General features: G+C 42.4%; 2 protein-coding genes across 4 annotated transcripts; one reads left to right on the forward strand and one right to left on the reverse strand.

Moving 5' to 3' along the window:
• The first annotated feature begins 123 nt into the window (after positions 1–123).
• On the forward strand, positions 124–12790 carry DCLRE1C (DNA cross-link repair 1C). Its single transcript, XM_052681039.1, has 14 exons — positions 124–266; positions 357–408; positions 1231–1315; positions 2219–2278; positions 2838–2893; positions 3169–3270; positions 3558–3630; positions 3791–3931; positions 4432–4533; positions 5096–5232; positions 5808–5862; positions 6286–6374; positions 7193–7293; positions 8533–12790. The coding sequence occupies exons 1-14, from the start codon at positions 158–160 to the stop codon at positions 9507–9509; spliced, it is 2139 nt and encodes a 712-aa protein (XP_052536999.1). The 5' UTR covers positions 124–157; the 3' UTR covers positions 9510–12790.
• SUV39H2 (SUV39H2 histone lysine methyltransferase) lies at positions 10797–20557 on the reverse strand. Of its 3 annotated transcripts, XR_008206268.1 has the most exons (7): positions 20462–20557; positions 19678–19823; positions 18069–18740; positions 16640–16786; positions 14984–15113; positions 14753–14900; positions 13807–13912 (listed from the first exon to the last, which is right to left on the reverse strand). XR_008206268.1 is itself a non-coding variant. In XM_052681041.1 (6 exons), exons 1-6 carry the CDS (start codon positions 20478–20480, stop codon positions 13803–13805), a joined length of 1224 nt encoding a protein of 407 aa, XP_052537001.1. In that variant the 5' UTR covers positions 20481–20557; the 3' UTR covers positions 10797–13802. The 3 variants fall into 3 exon arrangements, 2 of the variants coding, with proteins under 2 accessions (XP_052537001.1, XP_052537002.1); XM_052681041.1 differs by lacking the exon at positions 14753–14900 and having other exon boundaries at positions 10797–13912; XM_052681042.1 differs by having other exon boundaries at positions 10797–14900.
• Positions 20558–21250: the final 693 nt, after the last annotated feature.

Here is a 21250-nt window from a genome sequence, read left to right on the forward strand (position 1 = left end):
GCGCCGCGCCGTTTCTAAGCAACCGCCTCCCGCCGTTGCCCTTTTAAGCCCTTGCTCCCGCCTCTCCCTCCGCGTGCTTCTGATTGGCTGGCAGGAGGCGAGCTCTCCTCCCGATTGGCCGAGGCGGTGCGGGCGCAACGAGGCGGAAGCGGCCGCCATGAGCCGGTTCGGGGGCCGGCTGCGCGAATACCCTCAGCTGTCCATCGACCGCTTCGACCACGACAACCTGCGCGCGCGCGCCTACTTCCTGTCGCACTGCCACAAGGGTGAGCCGCCCCTCCTTCCCGCCCGTCTCTAGGGTATCTCCCCCACCCTGCGGCCATTCCCGCCCTGACCGCCGTGCCGTTTCTCCTCAGATCACATGAAGGGGCTGAGGGCGCCCGCCCTGAGGAGGAGGCTGCAGAGCAGGTATTGAATTGTATGGGAGAGAGCTAGTATGGAGCAGCAGCGCAGCAGTGAAAGCAGCCCAGCAGCTGAACGCGGAGATAACGGAGTGTCAGTGCCCGGGGTGCTCAGCTATTAGAGCGCATGTTGCATCTCCTCAACTACAAGCAAAGAATCGCTTTGATCACCAGCTCTCTTTGTGTGCTGTGCAAAAGCCAGAGCTTTGTAGGATCTGTTCTGTTTCCGTTCTGCTGGCTGCAAACTGTCCCAGGTGCCTAATCATAGAGTCATAGAATGGCACAGTGATCATCTAGTTTCAACCCCCTGCTGTGTGCAGGGTCGCCAACCAGCAGACCAGGCTGCCAGAGCCACATCCAGCCTGGCCTTGAATGCCTGCAGGGATGGGGCATCCACAGCCTCCTTGGGCAACCTGTGCCAGTGCATTCCAGGGAAAGTATATACATCTGGAGCAGACCTTGGTGTGTGTGCAAACAAGCAGTGATATCCATACATGTGACCGCCTACAACATGCTTAATTCATGCCTGCATAAAAATACACGTGCACAGACACATGTAGGTAAGATTTTGGGTCTGCTGCATTGAAGAAAAGCCTGCTCTGCAAAGGTGCAGCAGCTCCTCCTGATCCCACTTCAGGTTGGTGCAGCACAGCTACTGCTGGCTTGCTGTTCTGTGGGTCTTTTTTGGGTGACGAGGGGCTGTGTGTGTGTTTTGGTGTGCTTGGTGCTGGCTACTGATGCATCTTTAGATTGCTCCTTGCCTCTGCTTAAAAAGAACACAAACAAAAGCGCTCATCTTTTTTTTTTTCTTTCTTCCTTCTCCTTACAGCTTGAAAGTTAAGTTATATTGCTCTCCAGTAACTAAGGAATTGCTACTGACTAACTCAAAATATGAGTTTTGGGAGAATCACATAGTGAGTTTTCTTTTTTAATTTTTAAATTCCAAATGGTTTGAATTCTTAGTATAAAATATTTTTTGACGTGTATATCTGTGTTTTGGAGCAGTCTGTGAGTCTGACAGTTGTCTGATTGATAAGCATTTTTGTTTGTGGTGGAGAAGCCATACGTTCTCAGCTTTTGTGCGTACCTGCTGGATGGATCACTTGGAACTGCCTAGAAATTTGGGCTGGGGTGTTCTGTGAATCCAGTCATGCAGTAAAACCCAATAAAACTGCTCTGAGCGGGCTGCTGAGCTGAGAAGCTGGAGGTCAGACCTAGAGGGGTGATGACAGGAGTCTTTCACTTTGGCTTTTTCTTGGCAAAACAGCTGTATACAAATATGATGGGAGAGGCACAAAGCACGTATGTTGGAGGACTCTGAGTTAAGATAGGGCATGCCAAAATAGGGAGATTAATTGCCATCTGTAAATTAATCTCCGCTATAGAAGCGCAGGAAGGCTTGCTGCGTGCAGTTGGTGAACTCTGCTTCTGGTAATAAGGAACAGTGAGGAGAAGTTGTGCTGCAGCACGGAGTCCTAACCTTGCAAGATCACTGGTGTGCTCTGGGACTGGGGAGCTGAGCATTACAGTTATTTAAAAACAAGGCACGTGATCCCACCAGAGAAGTGTGGCTGCTTACTGTTGAGAGTCCAACATACTTTTTTAAGTGTGCACACAGTGATTGAGTTATCTGTGTTCCATTTTTAGAAATGAACCTTTTTATCCACTGGAAACAGAAATGTATGACTTTCTACAGGAAGCCAGCTTAATTTTACTATTTAGATATTGGCTACTTAGGTGTTTACATAATGAAATTTTATTCAAATGTGAAGCACGATGTTCATTAAATCCTGTGATGCATTTATTCACTGTTACAGGTTGCACTGGAAGTTGAAACTCCTACTCAGATTTCTTTAGTAGATGAAACAACTGGTGAAGTAAGTTACAAAAAAAGAAAAATCGTATGTTTGTAATGGATAGTAAAGTTTATCTGTAACATCAGAAGTGACAAGCTATTTTAAAATATATGTTCTCCATCTTTCCTCCACAGTGTGTAACCACATGAGTTCTTCTCTGCTTTTCTTATTATCAGAGTGCTTTTTCTGATAATGCCTTTCCTCTGTATTAGGGATCTCAAGTTTATGCACTGTTTCTGTGACTTTTCATCACATATTTAAGTGTAGAACTTGTAGGTCTGGTAGATCATCTCCAGGCAAAGCATATCCCAGGATGTTTCCATGTTTGTTTGCTAGGAACCAAAGAAGTAGGACTGTCTTCTGGCTGACTCTCATCAGCACCAACGTTCAGTCATCTCTTCTGCCATGAGAGGATGGTTGTTGTTCTCCAGGGTTGGCTGTGATGTGAAGAGATTGTCTTTTCATTCAAAATCACTGTGAAGTGATGCAGGTGGCTGTGGAGAGTTGCTTGCACTTTGTCAGAAAAAGTACCAGTAGTATTCGTTCCAGTGTGAAAATAATGCTAACCCCTCTGTTGCAGAAAGAAGATATAGAGGTGACACTCCTGCCAGCTGGCCACTGTCCAGGATCAGTCATGTATGTCCTATTCAATATTCTAAGTGTTTCTGCTGGGAGATTTGTCCTACAAAGTTCTCAGTAGATGGTGTGCTTGTGGATGCAGTGAATAGCTGGGTTATCCCACCCACACTGACTGAATTATTATCAGAGTTTGCCTGAAATTACTCGAGGACAAAATTGAGCCCCGTGTTTTCTGTTATGCCATATTCTGCTCACACAGACATATGTGAGCAAAGTAACAAATGACAGTTAATGCTGTTTATTAAGTTTGATGGAAGTGTTTCTCTTTGTAGGTTTCTGTTTCAAGGTGAAAATGGCACTGTGCTGTATACAGGGGATTTCAGGCTTGCAAAAGGAGAAGCAGCCAGAATGGAGCTTTTGCATTCAGGGACCAGGTATGAGAAAAAACAGTAGCATTTTAATTCAGTTCTTGGTGAGTTTAGTCTATCTGTGGGATTTAAAATGAATGAAAGATCATATGAACATGGGCAATTTGGGAATTATTTCATATATATATATGTATTTATTAAATATATTTGCAGTAAGGAGTTCAGTTGCAAGCTTCTTTTGACTTGTTCTTTGTAATGAAGAGGAAGAATCACATCCTTTTTGAGGAGAGAGGAAGTAGTATATCTTAGTGCTGCAATGCACTGCTCACTCTAATATCACATTTCTCTTTCAGAGTAAAAGATATCCAGAGTGTTTATTTGGACACCACTTTTTGTGATCCTAGATTTTATCATATACCAAGCAGGGTAAGTCTAAATAGGCTGTGAAAGGTCCTAAAGCCACTAATAAGTTAATGAGCCTTTTTTTGTTTTAGTTAAATCTTGAAAATGTGATGTTGCCTATCAAATCATAGCACTTTACAGATAGCTTGTGAGACAAATCACAGTGCTTTTCTACACCTTTCAGGAGGAGTGTTTAAATGGGATCTTAGAGTTAGTGCGGAGCTGGACCTCGCTCAGTCGCTGTCATGTTGTGTGGCTGAACTGCAAAGCTGCTTATGGATATGAGTATTTGTTCATAAACCTCAGTGAGGAGCTTGGAATCAAGGTAACTGTTTTAGAACAGATGCTGCGTAATAACTGTGAACTGAACTGGAAATGGCCGTTCAGAGAACTACTGTATGTGAATGGTGTGCACACCGTGCTTAAAAAAAGCCTACAGTTGTGCTCAGAAGTGAGCTAACTATTTGGTTTCAGAGTGTGACATCTCCTGGAACGTCTAGACTCTCAAGAGAGAAGTTAATCCCCATTTTTCAGCTCAGCGTTTACCTCTCTCCTTTATACCTTGTAAAATTCTTCTCATTTGCACAACATAAATAGCAGATGCATTCTACTTTTCTCTGATCAGTGCTCAGCCCTTTGGAGCACAGGAGGTTCGTTCTGCCTGTTCCATCTATCCAAGACACTTCCCCACTTGCGTATTTACAAATTACCCATTAATAATTCCTTACTGGCATTTGTTGAGAGCAGAACCATGTCTGTGCTCTAGCTGCAGTTTGGCAAAACACAGCCAGCTAATTAAGAGTAAACTTTGCCTTTTTTTTGTAGGTGCACGTGAATAGGCTTGATATGTTCAAAAACATGCCAGAAATCCTCTGCCATATAACTACAGACCGATACACTCAGATTCATGCCTGTCGACATCCTAAGGTGTGCATCATTTTAGAAAGCCTTTGCTAATCTTGCTATGAAGAACTGATTGTAGATGTTTTGTTGCTATCCTAGAGCAAACTTGGCCCAAATAGTTGCTTGATGCAGTAGAAAATGAGAATTTTAGCAGGTTAAGGCTTTTTTTTTTCTTTTAATTAGAAAATATAATAGCTGATGCTAGAAATAGTTGAACTGCATTTTGAAACTCGTTAAATGAAGTTAGACAAACAACAGACTGAATCAGTCAGGTACTGTTCATCTTCATATATCAAAACCAGTCTGTATGATGCCTCCTGCAGCCACGCACTGTGTGCTTTAATTCATGGCCCTCCCTTTCCAACGTGTCTGAAGCTGAAGGCTTCAGAGTGGCAAGTAGAACTGTAGATGGCACTGGGGCATTGCTCTTCATTTTGCTTTGTCAGCTCTGAAAGCAGAATGCAACAGAGAGGAGTCGGTATTCAAAAGAACTGGAAGTGAAAATTTGGTTTGGCTAGATACTGTGTGGCTTAATTTCCTTGGGAAAATATCAAGATTGGACTTAATTTGATTTTGTATTTGACAGGATGATGACTATTTTCGAGGGAACAGACTGCCCTGTGGAATCACTTGCCAAAATGGAACTCCCTTGCATGTAATTAGCATCAAACCCTCCACTATGTGGTTTGGAGAAAGGATCAAGAAAGCCAATGTAATAGTGAGGTGTGCATTCCTATAAAGAAAGGTTGAGGGAACTGGGCTTGTTTAGCTTGGAAAAGAGCAGGCTTTGGGGAGACCTCATTGTGGCCTTTTAGTACTTGAAGGGAGCATGTAAACATGAAGGGGAATGGCTGTTTACGAGGGTGGACAGTGATAGGACAGGGGGAATGGTTTTCAACTGAGGCAGGGGAGGTTTAGGTTAGATATTAGGAGGAAGTTTTTCACACAGAGGGTGGTGAAGCACTGGAACAGGTTGCCCAAGGAGGCTGTGGATGCCCCATCCCTGGAGGCATTCAAGGCCAGGCTGGATGTGGCTCTGGGCAGCCTGGTCTGCTGGTTGGTGACCCTGCACATAGCAGGGGGTTGGAACTGGATGATCATTGTGGTCCTTTTCAACCAAGGCCATTCTGTGATTCTATGAGCATTAGGCCATACAGAAATCTATTTTAGGAGTGTGTCTTGCCTAAGTTTTATATAACTGAATCTCAGAATGGACTTTTATGGATTAAATTAATCTTGCCTGTTAGGTGAGCTTGAAAACCAGCTAATTTATATGCCTCTTATTTTTCTTTTTGTAGGACTGGAGAGAGTACATACAGAGCTTGTTTCTCTTTCCACTCTTCATACAGTGAGGTTTGTATACTTGCAGTACTGAGTAGACTGAAAGGGATGTTCTCATCTGCAAAAAGTAAAGACTCAAAGTGCAGTAGGAAGAAAGCAAGGCTGATAAGATCTGCAGTAGTGAGGATGGTGAAGCACTGAGTCATGTTCCCAGGGAACTTGCTGGAGTCATCATCACTGGCTTATCAGATGTTTTCTTTCAGAGCTGGTGATTGTCTGTGTAGTTGGTGATACTGTGTGGTGGTTAGGTGAGACTGAATTCTTAGCATCCTTTCAGACCTGTCTTGTTACACTTCTATAGTGTTTGACTTACGGGTCATATCATTCTTTGTATCAGACAACTGGAGAGCACTTACTGTGTCTGTGCAGTTTTTAAGTGGAATTATTAACTGTTGATGCAACTTCTTAAACTGTTCCTCCTTCTCTTCAATTTAGATTAAGGATTTTTTGAGCTATATCTGTCCTGTGAATGTGTATCCCAACGTACTACCAGTGGGTGGGTCAGAAGACAAAGTTATGGAAATGTAAGTGACAGTAAGCTGACTTGTGAGTGAAGGCTACCTAATCCGTGCCCTTGTAAGGATCACAAATTTCCTGAATCCCGGCCTTTCAAGCAGGCCAGTGCCTTTTGCTTAGCTCTACTGATAATGCAGTTCTGTTAATCTATATTCAACTCTCTAAACTTCTTTCTTAGTTATATCTATGTATAGAGGCTTTTTTGATAACTGTGTTTGGGTGGCATCTGAATATTCATTTATCCCACTTTCTTTACCTATTGACCTGTTTCTGTTTGTCAGTGCTATTTTCTGAGAGAAGTTTCTAAGAAGGAATTTCCTTGGGCACTTTGAACTCCCAGTCTCTGTGCAGGCACCCATGTACAGTACCACGTAGGCCTGTAGTCAGATGCTGTTAAAAGTCGTGGCAGCTTAGTTGTGTTGTGGAGTAGAATAGCAGTGATACTGAACAACGTGAACAAAATGAGGGCTTGTTTCTTGCTCCTTTTTGTTTTTTCCCTAATAGGAAAGGAGATACTTTGCAATAATTGAATAAACCTGCAGTCAGATTTTCAACTCTGTCATCTTATCTTCTCTAACCAAAGGCCTAAAATGTAGTTTACAAATGCTGTATACGTTCAGGTAAATAAATCAGAATGTCAGATCTTTTTTCTAGCATTTTAAGCTGTCTCAGCTCACCAAAGTGGCAACCTTTCCCCCACCTATTGCTGCATTTGCTTTCACACTTCTGCTGCAGTGCCTGTGAAAGGCATGAATGTCAAAAGAGTTGCTTTTGTGCCTGAAAATATCCGCTGAGTTCTCAGTACTGATTTCTTCATTTACCTCAGATTACAGCCGTTATGCAGATCATACAGGAGAAACTCAGAACCCAGGTACAAGCCCTTAGGAACACTGAAGAGAGCCTGCAAAAGAACCTTATCTGATACAGGTGAGAAGTTCTGACAGTGGTACTGTCCCTAAATGAAAGTCAGAGACTAGAGGTGCCAAAAGCCACGGTGCTCACTGGTTTGTGTACAAAGCAAGAAAAAAAGTGCAGCTGGAAAAGATAAATGGAAATTAAATGAAATCAGGTTTCAGGAGGGTGATAGTAAAATGCACTGAATTGCAGTTCTAAAATGTACTTAACAGCCTGCACGTTTTTAGCATTCTGTTCCACGATGCTAGACTATCACTAATAAGGCTAGTTTTAAACTTCTCTGCATCACATCCTGTGTTGTGGAAGGACAGTGTGGTATTTCACACTGAAGAACTGGTCCTCTTCATTATCCTGAACAGCTGGCTTTTCAGCACCTCTTTTTGAAACCCTGGTGGTTGCTATATACAGCAGTGGGTGCTCCATGAAGCCTCTGGAAACCCCCATAACTGGAGGATGACTTTGGGCCTGCTGTATTCTTTTCAGCTGTTTTTGAAGTGCCAGCTGTGCAAGGTTGATGTAATCCTGGCAAAACATGACTGCGGTCTGGATAAACGAATCTGGATCAGTATCCACTAGCAGTGTGTGTGATCTGCACCATGCACATGAAGGCCAGAGCTGAACCTGCCCTACCAGCTTGGAACTGTTGACCTGTTGGCTTTATGTTTGAGTCAGCCCTTGTTCAAAACATGAAAGAAATTACATTAGTTCCTTCAGCAACAAGAATTTCATAGTTGTTTGACAGCTCTAGAGACCTCTTTATTTCTATGATTAAATTTTTCCTCATTCTAGTATAAAGAGTTCTGGTTTTTGTGTTTATGTCTAGCAAGCAGAAATAACTTTGCTAATAGCATGCAGCCTACTTCCTTTAAACAGTACCTTTTGCTGATGTATTTCTTCTCCTTGTAAGTATCTGATTTGGCAAGTAATGGCTCTGAGGGTTACTGTTTGAGAAGTCTCCTTTACCAGTGCAGTCACTGTTCCAACTGAATGCTAGAACTTAAGGCCTCTAGTCAATGAAGAAGGCTCTGATGGAATTCAGTAACACTGTGAGTAATGGAAACCAAAATGGTAGAATTAACTACTGTAGATTGTAGGGTTTTAGGCAAGGTGAGCATGCTCACTAAAGTCCTGCTAAGCTTCCTTTTGAGTTAAATAACTTTACTAAATTATCTTGTGTCCAGACTTTGCTCTCAACAAAATTTTCTGGGTTTTTTTGTTTGCTTTGTTTTGTTTTTAAAATTTCCTTGTCAGACGAAGATGAGCTCTTTGATACAGAACTAACCTCTGCAAGGCCTAAGATTGCAAAATATCAGGGAGAAGGAAGTAAGCCATCCAAAACTGCACTGTCTGAAAATGCTGACAGAAACACAGATGAGAGCACAGAAAGCTACAGAGCAAACACAACTTACACCTCTCTCAAGGTAGACTTCATGGATTGTGAGGAGTCCAATGATGATGACGACGATGATGACAAAGAAGATGATTCTGAAAAAAACACAGCTCAGGTTCTTTCCCATGAGCCAGATGCCAGTCCCATAGCAAGTTGCAATGGCATACCTGGCAAGCAGCAGGAGTCTAATGCTGATATCCCTCGCTGGGATATGTTTTTTAAGTGTAACAAAGTAGATGAAAGCTCTGAAAATGAGGACAACTTCCCATCTTCAGCAGATGCTGGTGGGTCCCAGTCACTCTTCAGTGATTCGGATGGAGTGAGTGACTCAACTCACATCTCCTCCCAAAATTCTTCTCAGTCGACACACATATCAGAACAAGGGAGCCAGGGCTGGGATAGCCAAATGGACACTGTACTCATTACCTCCCAAGAGAGAAATGCTGCTGACTTCAGCTGCTTCAGCAGATGTGGCAGCAGAACAGCTCTGCCATCTCACGAAACCCCCAAGGACAGCCACGCTGACGACAGCAGGTGGAAACCACTTGGCCAGAATCCATCCTGTGCTTCTGACGTCATCTGTGAGTTGAAAAGTGAGGACTGTGACAAAGATGCAGAAGTTGCCTCTGCTCCAGCTCAAGATCTGCTGGTGGAAATAAGTGACAGCTCCAGGACTCCTGATCTAGAACTGAAGAGGGACTCTCAGAGCTCCTCTGACTTTGAAATTCCCTTAACTCCAGATGCTGAAGTACCTCAACAAGATAAACTGCACTACTTATATAAGAAGCTAGCAGCAGGTGAAAGCTTAATGAGAAAAAAGTCTCCTGAAAAGAGGTAGAACTGATTATATCATGATAATAATGAAATTTGTTCTTTAAATATGAAACTGTTCTTTTATTGCTGTTATTTGCATTTATGCTAATCTATGCAATTTTTGTACTACAATTACAAATAGACTTCTGCAGTCTGTATAACTTTATTGTTCTTTCCATGAAATATTGAAAGTGTTTCTGAAAAGGACTATAAAAGCATTCTACCTCCTAAGGTTTGGTTCTCCAAGGCTGTAACTAGATAGAAAATAGACCAAACAAAGCTGGAGGTGGAACACTAAATTGAATTTAGTGTTTTCTTTCATCAGGAGCTCTAAGAGTTTGCCTTCTACACGTGATCTCAAGCTTTAATACAATACCACATGTTTAACTATGGGGGAAGAATATGGCATCTTCCCTGAATGGCCATGCAAACACTGAAATGAGCTGCACTTCCACTTCCTGAAACCCCAACTTTTCACTGTGGTAATTTTAAAGAGCAGATGAACCAATGACAGCAGTGTTCTTGTAAAATCAAACTCATCTCTAAACTGAGCAGATAACGTATCTCAGTGCCTGTGGTTTAAATCTTACACACAACCACCAACTTGTTAGTTCCTTTGTTTAGGTTTGGCATTGCAGCTTTGGGTTTTTGTTGAGCTTCAATCCTTTTAGGAAAAAAGACCCAAACAACAGAAGTAACCTCTGAGTTTCCCAATCCACGAGGCTTAAAGCCTAAATAATTAAAAAGACTTTCAGTGTGACAGCTCCCCACACTGCATACATCTGTTTTTCTGGTATCTGGAGCGAAATGCAAATGTTAAAAAAAACCAGCATCCTGCTACTGCAGTTGCAGAGAAAAAAATGGCTATAATCTATGTATGATTTGAACTGTATTCAAATCCATGTGTTTTTACCACTGTCACTTTGCCTACTTTCTGTTCCTGGGATTTGTGTAAAGTCCAGACCTGTCAACTTTTTTTTAAGCAGGCTAAAATGAGTCACACTGCTGTCGTTTCTACCTTTGAATAGAGTCACAGAGAGCAGAATTCTGTCTGTTGGCTTGATTCCTTAACTGTAGGATAAATTTCAGATCAGGGCTGAGTTTACAGTGTGCTTCAGTAGATGGGAGCCCCACTTAATTATAGCAGTTCCAATCTGCCATGAACTGAATAGGAAACACTTGATTTCCTCACGATTGCTCAACTACAGTCCTCTCAGTGCTAAAACATTCGTGTATGGGACAGCAACAAACTGCACTCTTACAGCTGACAGCATAAGATGTTTTCTTCCCCAAAAATGACAACAGCAAGAAAAAAAACTAAATTTAATTTATTTTGTCAAAAACTGTAGGAAGATAGCAATACTAGAGATCACACATCATGAGAAGAAAATGTTCCTGAGCTTACAAACTGCATATGCTAAAGTACACAGTCCTAAGACATACATTAGAAATAACCCAAAGATTGACTTGATTTAACTTTGAGATTAAATAAATAGACAATCTTACAGATAATCTTGCAGCATTATTCTGCTACCTCAGAAAATAAACCCAACAAAAACAATAAGCCAGATGACAGAGCACAGGTTACCTGACTCTTAAGAAGTACACATACACCACTGAAGTGGTGGCCGTGAAGATGCCAACAGACCACAAAGCAAAACAAAGGCAGAAGCTAGGCTGGTTTAGGCTCCTTAAGAAATGGAAAACACCTTTCTTCTTCTTTTCCAATCTGGCAATTTCCCCCCTGAACTCATAGAAACAGCAGAAGGAGTTTTAAAAGTGATGCAGTATTCCGTTAAGCTCAGTTACCAACTGCAAATGCACTGAATATGTAGACATAAACACTGTTCAGTATTCTAAATTAGAAACCGGATATGTGATTTTAGTTCAAATAAATACAAAATACTGTTACCTCCCAGAACATAAATTAAAGGTCCTTTATTTCACACACAAGAGGTAACATACATATCCTTATAGAACAACAGTGTTTGTCACTTCAATGCTGGTGATAACAGATACTGCCTTGGGAAAAAGGCAGACACGGAACTCAAGTACAACTGGTAAGACTTTTCTCTTTGAACGTGTATTTATTGGTGATTTTTAAATCAAAGAGGGTGGTAAACCATTCTGTCAACTTGCACAGCAGAGGCCAGAGAAACCAATGTGGTAAGGAATCTGTCTTGCTGCAGAACTCTTGCACTCCTGTGCCGAGGAAAGGCTGCAGACTGCAGCAGATTCAGGAGCTGGAGGTCGCAGATTCCATCCGTGTGGAATGCGTTTCTAAACTGGGCTACATGCAAGAGAAAGCAAACAACTCCAAATGACAGCAGATAATCTAGAGTTTGTTAAACTCCAACATTCCACATCAATAAATTAAAAACTGCTGGAGAAGTGGCATTTTATAAATTGAATAGATTGAGCATTTATCCAAGTGTGTGGATACAGCTGAGCCTGTTAATGTCAAATACTTTTAAACATAAGCAAGTTTCCTCCTGCTCATGTGAAACAATAACTTCACATGTATCTCTTTGTGTTGTAGATTACAAACCTCAGACAGGACTTGCAGTGGCCCATGCTCTTCACTCCAACCGTGAAACTGATTTCAGTGTCTCCCAGCATAAAAAAAATGACACTTCCTGCCAAAGAGCCAGATGTTCAGTGCCAATGCAACGGTGCTTCTTAGTCAGCAGACAACCTGTGTTATCCTCTGAAACACTCTTCTTGGAGTGCTGGGAACTAGCCTGAAGTTTAAGGCATTTGCTAACAAATTAAGGAAATTGATACATGCTGGGTACTTGACTTCATTCACCTGAGACAACAGCTGTGCACCTTATAAAGGCAACTAGCTGACCTATGATACATAGCTAGCATCCATTTAGGGAGCAACAACATTCTGCCTGACTGTCAACATTTTGTAAGCAAGTATTTGTAAGCAACATGCAAGTTTTACAAGCTTTTTTATCCATGAGAATAAAGCCCTTCAAATATCCCCAGAGCATGGACCTTGGCTGTAACTCCACTCATAACCAAACTCAAGTGCTCTTCAGTGTCTTTGAAGCCAAGCAAAACGTAGCACATATTACCAACAGATCAAAACAACTTTAAGGTAATAATAATAAAATGATACAAGCAGCTGAAGAACAGTATTCTTCTCAGCCTTTACATTCAAGAACATGTTACAAATGACTACAGCAAATGGGTAGCTCAACCCTAGCCTAACTTCACTGAAGTTAATATTTTTGCAACACGAGAAAAATAGGGCTAATATCTTAAAAATCTGTCACTAGATTAAAAAAAAAAAATAAAGTCACAGTATGTAAAAACTTAAGCAAAAACAACTGTTAATACAAATCAATTCCCAGGCTATTTCTACACCTAACAGATAACTAAGTATATCTGCAGAATGCATCAGTGTTGATGGGCAACAGGCTGCTTTCCTTTAATTACTTTGTTTTCTATTCCCAAACTGTAGCCAGTATTTTTTTTTTCAGCAATGACTGCCAAATTTCTGCAATGAAAACAAAACAGTGTGTGTTACCAATAATAACCCAACATTTACAAACTCTGTGCAGAAAAGAAGACCTCCTACAGAACCTGAACTAAAAGTCAGAACGTAACGATTTAAGAAATGCTATTCATAAAGCTTCCGAACAACATGACATCAGGTGAAGATGTTTAAGACCCCCAGACTCAACGAACGCCGACGATTTTACTGTGTGGAATTCAATGGAGCTTTTCCAGTTTGCACCCCTCTGAGCCGCCTTCCAGTCGTGCTCTGATGCCTCTCATCGTGGTGCCACAGATGTTATTGCTTACTCTCTCTTTTTGACTCTCTCAGCCTTTCTTTTACACACCAGCACAAAAAAAAAAAAAAAAAAAAAGAAAGAAAGAAAAAAAAAGGAACTGTCTGCTATGATTTAGGACTCAAATTGAATGCCTTCTAATACCTTCTTTGCAAGGTACAGAAAATATGCAACACCACTTTATCTCACTGAAATCAGCTCCTAAAAGGCCTACCGCTGTGAGCTTACATTTAATATTCAAATCAAGGTACATGTTAGAGAATTTTCTTACCATATAGTTTACTGCTTCCCAAATAACGATGATAGAAAAATTAAATTTTAATCCACATTATCAGTTTCAACCTGAAACACTAGATCTCTTTCTTTGGCCAATGCCATTTCACTTACAAACATAACATCTTGTTTTCGTTGTATCTGTTTACATAAGCTGTAAGAATAATGTATGTATGAAAGAAGAGTCTCCTTAAAACTCTTTGAGAAGAGAACAAAGTATTTGTGACTTTGGGTACTCAAACTCAGTTGAGATAACCTCTGCAACACACAGCTCCACATTTACAGACTGTTCTGATCCTCTTTCTGGATGGGCTCAGACCATCAGCAGAGTCTGAAGTCAGATCTATAGAACCTGTGACACAGACAAACACAAATAAGGACATTTTAATGGAAAGACTGAAATTGAGCTAGGAATTCAAGACAGAGAAATGGCTTCAAGAAGCCTTCTACCACCCCAGCTCTTAAAAAAATTGTGTGTGAAGCTATGCTGAATTCTACCAACACCCACATTACAACTGCTTATCCAACACTTGTCACACATGTCAGGATCCAAAGCTCAGTGAACTCAGGCCCTTTAGGCTCAAGCTTATCGGCATATACTGGTCAGCTGAGACTGCAGTCTGCCTTGAACATCACTGTTACAGGCACCACAAAAAGAAAAGGGAAGTTTTAAAAGAGATTTCAATAAAAGAACTTGGTCAATATTGAAAGAGAGCTTCTGCAAGAATGTGGTACAGCTCTGGAGCATAAAAATACTTCTTTGGAAATTAAACAGCTGGGAAAACAATACGTTGTGGCTTAGTGGTTTGCAAGCATGCACACTTGACACACAGAACACCACTGCCAACCAGATTCAAATGTTTTATACTGCACTGGGAAAAAAAAAAAGGAATTACTGAATGGAAAATCAGTTATCAAAGAAGCTGGTAATATTTCACCAAGAATATTTCTTCCTGAAGTCTCTGCATAACAATCCCTGTACACACCTATGGTACCTTACTTCACTCGGCTGTTACAACTGCCTTCATAACTGTCAGTTAGAAGCAGCTGCTTCTCAGGAGATTCTTTAAAAAGTGGTTTACCTGAAATGCCAGCTTCAATAAGGGGAAGCTTTTCTAAACGTCTCCAAATACGTTTTTTGTCTTGACCATTATTTTGAGCAGCCCTGTGACAAATCTTTAAAGCAAGCTACCTTGTCAGAGGTTCCAACCACAACCCCTTGCTCTGAACCAGGAGTGCTGAAGGAAGTAATGCACTAGAGGTGCACACAAAGCTTCTGGTTGTGCGCTGTCTGCGCTGTCAGTGAGGGACATCTGTTCTAGTGAGATGCAATGCCTGACCTAAAACATTGACATTAGTCAGACTGCAACAAAATTAGCCAGTGCCCCCTACTTCCCTCAAGAGCAACGTAAAACCTGCAGACCTTTCATCTGGTAGTCAAATGTCAGCTCTTCTCCAGCCTTGATGGTTCTTGTGGAAAACAGTGCTATTCGAGGAAGACGCAGGTCAAGGTTATCGATAAATACATTGAAGACTTGAAGATTGGGATCACACTGTGAAGCAAAAATTAGTGTAGTTTCTGTTAAAAAAATGCACAGTACGTTTCACTGAAGTATTCAGCAGAAGGAGAAATGGTTCTTAGTGACAGAAGTCTAAAAATCTAGTCATCTATCTTCTGAAATCAACAGTTCTGAAGTAGCATTAAAGCAGAACATTCAGAGCTTAAAGCAGAGCACTTTCGAAGGCAACTTTCACACAGCACAAAGACTATAATAATACCTGACAGCCTATGTAAAATAATTGTAACTCCAAAATATGGCAACAAATGAGACCAAGGTTAAGATCTACTTATTAAATCCACAAAAATAATTAATAAGCCTAATAATAAAACCAATAATAAGCTGAAAGAAGAAACAACCTCGCACCTTAAGCCACACAAACATAGATGCAAAATAAGGAGTGTAAACATTGCTTCTAGGCCAGAAATAATATTCTCATACTGCAGGTAACTATTTTTAATTGCTAATCTGAGCTTTGAATGATCCGTTACAGGCAGGAGGAGCAGTGTCAGGCAAACTAAGCACAAGCTATAAGCTGCTTTCTCATTTTTGACAGATGAAGTTTCAGAAGACAGCAGTCACTAAAACACTTGTTAAACTGCACACGTGCTTTTTAAAAGAAAAACACATCCTATATGACAAAGCCAACCTTGAAGTTAGACTTCTAACTTTACAAGTGCAAGAACACTTCATTTCCATTCCCAAAAGCGAAGAGCAGGCCGTACCTAAAACTTTTCATGCTTTTCCCCACCAAGCCTGCATGAAATACCAATGATGGCATGGGCTCACAGATCTGAAGATGCGAGTGTACTGTATTTGTAGAACAGAGACTGCATACATCAGTAACAAGCACAGCATTACTGAACTAAACATCACTAGAATTTCTTTACTAACGCAGTGCAGGTTTCATTTTTTCATGTACTTCAGTTCAACAGCAAATAAAACACAACAAAAAATTTCTTGTCTAAAACCAACTTTTTTGCACCCTGGCAAGTTTACATTTCACACTGAGAAGGAAAAAAGTTGCTCACAGAAGAGAAATACCGAAGAATGCATAGGAATTTTTCTTTTTTCCAGCTACTAATGTTTGATGGATGACATTTCACATCCCTAGAAACCCTGCTCTGCTGCAAAACAATGGAGCAGTTCCATCATCTCTGACTCCTCACTAATTTGATTAAGAATTTCTCACATTAGGCCTTTCAGTCACTTCAACAAACAAACCAACCCTATTTTGGTTGTCTAGAACCAGCAGATTCAGTGACTGCCCTACAACCACATGCTCACGTTGTGCACCCTGATGCTCCTAGACATTTGTATGTACTCTCACTCTGAGTACAAGTTCTGCATTCTACTCAGTACACTGTGCTACTGCCTGCACTGCGTTGGCATGAAAAACTTCGGAAAGAATGGTGAACACACCACTGAACACACTGTGTAAATATTAGCAGTAGGAGAAGATGTTTCTGGCCCAATTAGGATAATGCTCCAAGTACTCAGGATATAAACCGAGGCCTTACACTGTGATTCACGAAGTGGGACACGTTTCCATATCGAGCTGCATCTACTGTAAACTCATCTGAGTCATAGTCCAAATCAAACAAGTATGTATTTCCCTGGTTGTCATAGAATTGGCCTCGTCTCTCTGCTTCCTCACTTGTAATCACCTACAAAAATATAAAAACAAAGAGAAACCTGCATCATATTATTAACTATTACTAAATTAAAATAAAAGTTAAAATCACGAGTTAGAAAAATTTTGCTTAGGAAAAATACCACATTTCCTTTTTTTTCAAGTTGAAATAGTAGTATTCTGTATATAATGAATAAAGAATACATGTATAGAGCTAAATTAATTAATTAGTGACTGCAGCTTCTCTGGATGTAACTTGTCTATGGCTGATGCACAGCACTGTGACTCAGGAACAAACAAAAATATCATCACCCAAGTTAAATATTTGGATGTTGGTAAATGCTAACCAGAGGTGGAAATCCAGAGGATCCCCAAAGGAGCAGAAGAACTACAGCAATGTTTGACAGAAGCCACAGCTTTAAAAACTTTGTCTGCAGCCCACTGTGTTAAAGGTATCCCATTGTGCACAATCAGCAAAGAAATCACAGTTTGGCAGCAGGACAGACATAAAAAGTAAGGGAGAAAAATATTTGATTTTTCTGACAGGCCACATCTTTGCTTTAAGCAACGTAGTTCTGCAATCACAGCAGCCTCCTGCATGCTCACAGGAATTAATTTAAAGGGTACAAACCTGACAAGACTTGGGGCAGGAAGCATGGAGGTAATACAGTGAAGACCATAAGAATTTGTAGCAGGGACAGAATGAATTGTTTTGAGTCATCGTATCAGCAAAGCAGATACATGGCAGAAAAGCAACAGACAGGATTGGAGAGGCTGCCAGGAACAGCTGATGCAAAGGGCCCTGAAGCGTAACAGAGGCTGAACCAGGTAACACAAAGTAATAAGAGGAACTCGAGCTCTGTATTTTACAGCACTAAATTCTGTTCTGAAATAGCATGAGAGAGGCTGTGCAGACAGAACAGAAATGGGACTGACAGACTGGGTGCAGAGTCTGGTAACAACTGTGCCTGGGGAACAGCAGGAACTACAATAAAGATATGGAAGGAAAGAAGAATGCGACTGCCAAGAATGAAAAGGAGGATCCACTTTTAGAAATGCTGATATTTTGAAATAATTATCAAAAGTACTTATTTACTGACACAAAAGATGTGTTCTCTTCTTATCCAGCCTCTGGAATAGAGGACGTTTTGGACAATATGATTTTACTGCCAGCACAAATGTCTATTCAGTGTATTCTTCTACTCAAAAGTAGACTTATACAGCTGAAGTCAGGAAGTGATGAAACTGAGAGAAAGCTCATCAAGATTTTCTCCTGTTTTCTCCTTCAAAATAACCCGTATGAGATAAATACATACCTCTCCAACATATTCCATCACAAAACTGTTGGTCTTAATTTTCTGGAGGGTTTTCACTCCCCAGCCTCGGCCGTTGTTAGTTCTGAAGATGCAAAGAGAATATTGTGTGCCTTTCTGTACTATCCTATTAGGGCAGTCAGGACCACACCTGCAAAATGAATTGCATTCATAGATGGGCAAGCCAGGCTGGATTTTCAGCTTCTTTCGTTTATTGTAAGCCAAAATAAAACCAGCTTCCTTTGGACAGCACTTCTCGGCAGGGCAGTCTGAGCATTCACAGCCAGTTGTTATTCCATTTATTACATTTATCCCCGGAGCAGGCTTATACTCATTAATGTAATAGAAGTCTATAGGAGGACCTTCAAGATCCACAGTGTTTTCTACCAGAATCATTCCTTTATGATTCTTTTTCCTGTTGAGTTCTTCTTTCCATCTCTGCAGAGCTATTCTTTGTTTAGCCTTCTTTACAATGTAATCTGCAACTGCAGGTTTCAAAGCTTTAACACTGTTTCTCACTTTCAGTGCTTTGCCTTCTTTCATCCGAGATAAGTATTCGTCCTTGTCACTAAGAAAGTTTTCAAGAAGTTTTGGGCATTTCAGATTTTTCTGAGGTTCCCAAGTATTTGAAGATTCTGGCCATCCTTTCCATTTCACAAGATAATATTCTTTGCCCTTTAAATACAGAAACAGATAACAGATTTAGCCATGATTCAATTCACCAAAATACAACATCATAGAGTGCTAGAGTACGGTACAGAAAGGTCTAGATGTCCACGTAACAATTACAACTAGGAGAAAAGGAAAAAACAACTTTTCTGTTTGCAAGTTAATTTAGAGCACAATTCTGTGCACTTTACGTATCAGCTCAAGGGGCACAGAAATACACAGCTGTGAAGATCTCATCACAAACGGTTAAGCAGGGGGATGCTAGTGTCTTAAAGCAGTTAAGTTATGCTATCTGGCTGTATGAATTACAAGCATAGGAAGAATACAGTTGTATCACACAAAAAAACCCAACAAATCCTAAACTTATCTAACACCTAACACTGTTTGTCCTATATCAACTGTGCTCCTAAAGAAGCAATCTGTTCAAAATGCTTAATGCTGTATTTACAGTCAAGAAGCACATGCTTGGTATTCATTTTAGAAGGGCCCACTGTAATAACTGTAAAAAGGTCAAATCCTGATGCTGAATTTCAATGGCAAGACCAAGCCGCAGGAATCCAGTTGCAGCACACAGCCCTAACTCTTCAAACAGACTACAACACTGCAGAGAAAAATATACAGTTAGCTGCAAACAGAAGCATCGTAATACATAACAAGTTACAACCTAAAAGCGTCAGCGTTTTGCTTTACTTCTAGATACAAGGCAAAACATTTTATGCTCCAAAATCTCCATAATTTCAGAACAGAAAGGCTTCCTCCAGCACGCTGAACATGCTCAGCTACGCCACTTTCTGTTTGCAAAGTTCAGAAGGTATTTTGTTCGGTGTCATCAACAGCCTCGCGCTGACAGCCTGCTGCTTTACATCACGAGTACAGCCACCTCGGTCTGGCTTCCGAATTGCAGCTGAAAGAGCGATCAGGTCGGTCTGCGTGTTTCTCTTACCTCTTCTACCTTGTAGTCACACAAATATTCCACCTCATAACTCTTTAGACTCTTGTTGGTGATTCCAATGGATTTACATCTCAGATTTTCCTTCCTACATAATTCTTGGAGGGTCTCATGTGAAGCTAGACATGGCACATACCAAGCTACAATAAGAAAACCGGTAAAGAATCCTCTTTAATGTCTCGGCTGAACGGAAACCATCCCGCACTGCTTCGCCTCACCCCGGAGTCCCCACGTTACCGCCCCGTGCGCAGCCACACGTCTCACTGAGCGCTGCTCTAAGGGGCAAAGCCAAACACAACGGCTCCCTCCCTGAGCCTTCCTCGGGCACGGATGTGCGCGTAGCGATACACACAAAAAAACAACGCTACCGGAGGGCAGACGCCGCAGCACCAGACTTCTGCAAATGGAAACCGCACGAGGAACGGGACGGGATAACTGCCGTGTAATGGAAGCGCCCCGGAGGGCGAGCGGGCAGGGAAGGATCAGGCCTCGCCCCGGCCGCCCCTCGCGCGCCGCGTCTTCACCTCAGGCGCCCCCGCCCCCCCCGGCCCGGCCCGGCCCAGGGAGCGCGCGAGGCCCCCGGCCGTCCCCCGGCGCGAAGCGGGCGGCGGTAACGGTCCCGCGGAGCTCGGCGGCGGTTCCGCGGCCTCCCCTCGCGCTCCCGCTCGGCCCGCCCAGCGCGAGGAGAAGGGAGGAGAGATCGAGGCGAGGCGCCGCCGGAGGAACCGTCCACCATCCCGTGCCGCGGCCCGAACCGCCGCCGCCGCCGCGCCCTCACCTCCTCGCCAGCCCTCCATCTTGGAGGGGCCGCGCAGGGCCGCAGGCGGCGGGAGAGGGGGGAGGGGGGAGGGCGGTGCTGTGGTAACGGCCGCCTCCCGGCGCCCGCGCGGCTCTTCCTCACGGCGGGCCGTTCCCTCGTCGGCTGTGAGCGCGGCGCCTTTCCTCGAGCGGCGGCGTGGCTCGGCGCTCGGTCCCTGCCTTCCCGTTGAGTGAAAGCAGCAAGAAAAAACAATCTTAAGTAAACGATACCGAAGCAGCGGTGGTAGCGCACATTTCAAGCGGCTAAAAGGCACTTTTACATTAAGTTCGCTGTTCTATCACGTGCCAGGTAGAACGAGCCCCACGCGCCCGCTCTTTGTTCGTTTACGGCACCGCTTCAGCAGCAGCACACGGGCAAGGGGACAAAAGGCCCCCAAAGGCAGCCAGGAGGCCCCGCTCCCACACTGCCCCGATACAGTGCAGAGTCGCAGAGAGATTTCAGACGCTTTAAACAAACAAAAGCGTTCCCTCGTCACAGTACGCTTCTCAGAAGAGCTGCTCGCGGCTCAAATAGCCTTCAATTCAGTCCAAAACCCCATAAGCCCCACGGAGCACAGTGAAGCATAGTGAAACTTACAGCCATTAGGCACGTTCGGCCACTAGCTGGTGCTCGTCAGCCTGGTAGAAAGCCCAAAGAAAGATGCGACCGTACTGGGATAGGGGACAGCACTGCCCGACAGAACCAGGCTTCGGGTTTTCTAAGATTTCTTCTAAAAGAAAAACATCTTTAAAAGATGTATTGCCGTGT

This window comes from Tympanuchus pallidicinctus, unplaced genomic scaffold (assembly GCF_026119805.1).
Source record: "Tympanuchus pallidicinctus isolate F22 unplaced genomic scaffold, pur_lepc_1.0 scaffold19, whole genome shotgun sequence".
In the NCBI taxonomy this organism is placed as follows: domain Eukaryota; kingdom Metazoa; phylum Chordata; class Aves; order Galliformes; family Phasianidae; genus Tympanuchus; species Tympanuchus pallidicinctus.

What these genes read in the sequence shown, in the direction of transcription:
- DCLRE1C (XM_052681039.1), top strand. Translation starts at nt 158, where the DNA reads ATGAGCCGGTTCGGGGGCCGGCTGCGCGAATACCCTCAGCTGTCCATC. An exon ending in TCCACTCTTCATACAGTGAG is followed by an intron (nt 5,863 to 6,285) that starts GTTTGTATACTT and finishes TCTTCAATTTAG; the next exon opens with ATTAAGGATTTTTTGAGCTA. An exon ending in AAGAACCTTATCTGATACAG is followed by an intron (nt 7,294 to 8,532) that starts GTGAGAAGTTCT and finishes TTTCCTTGTCAG; the next exon opens with ACGAAGATGAGCTCTTTGAT.
- SUV39H2 (XM_052681041.1), bottom strand. An exon ending in TGATGGAATATGTTGGAGAG is followed by an intron (nt 16,787 to 18,068) that starts GTATGTATTTAT and finishes ATATTTTTGTAG; the next exon opens with GTGATTACAAGTGAGGAAGC. An exon ending in CCCACTTCGTGAATCACAGT is followed by an intron (nt 15,114 to 16,639) that starts GTAAGGCCTCGG and finishes TTTGCTTCACAG; the next exon opens with TGTGATCCCAATCTTCAAGT.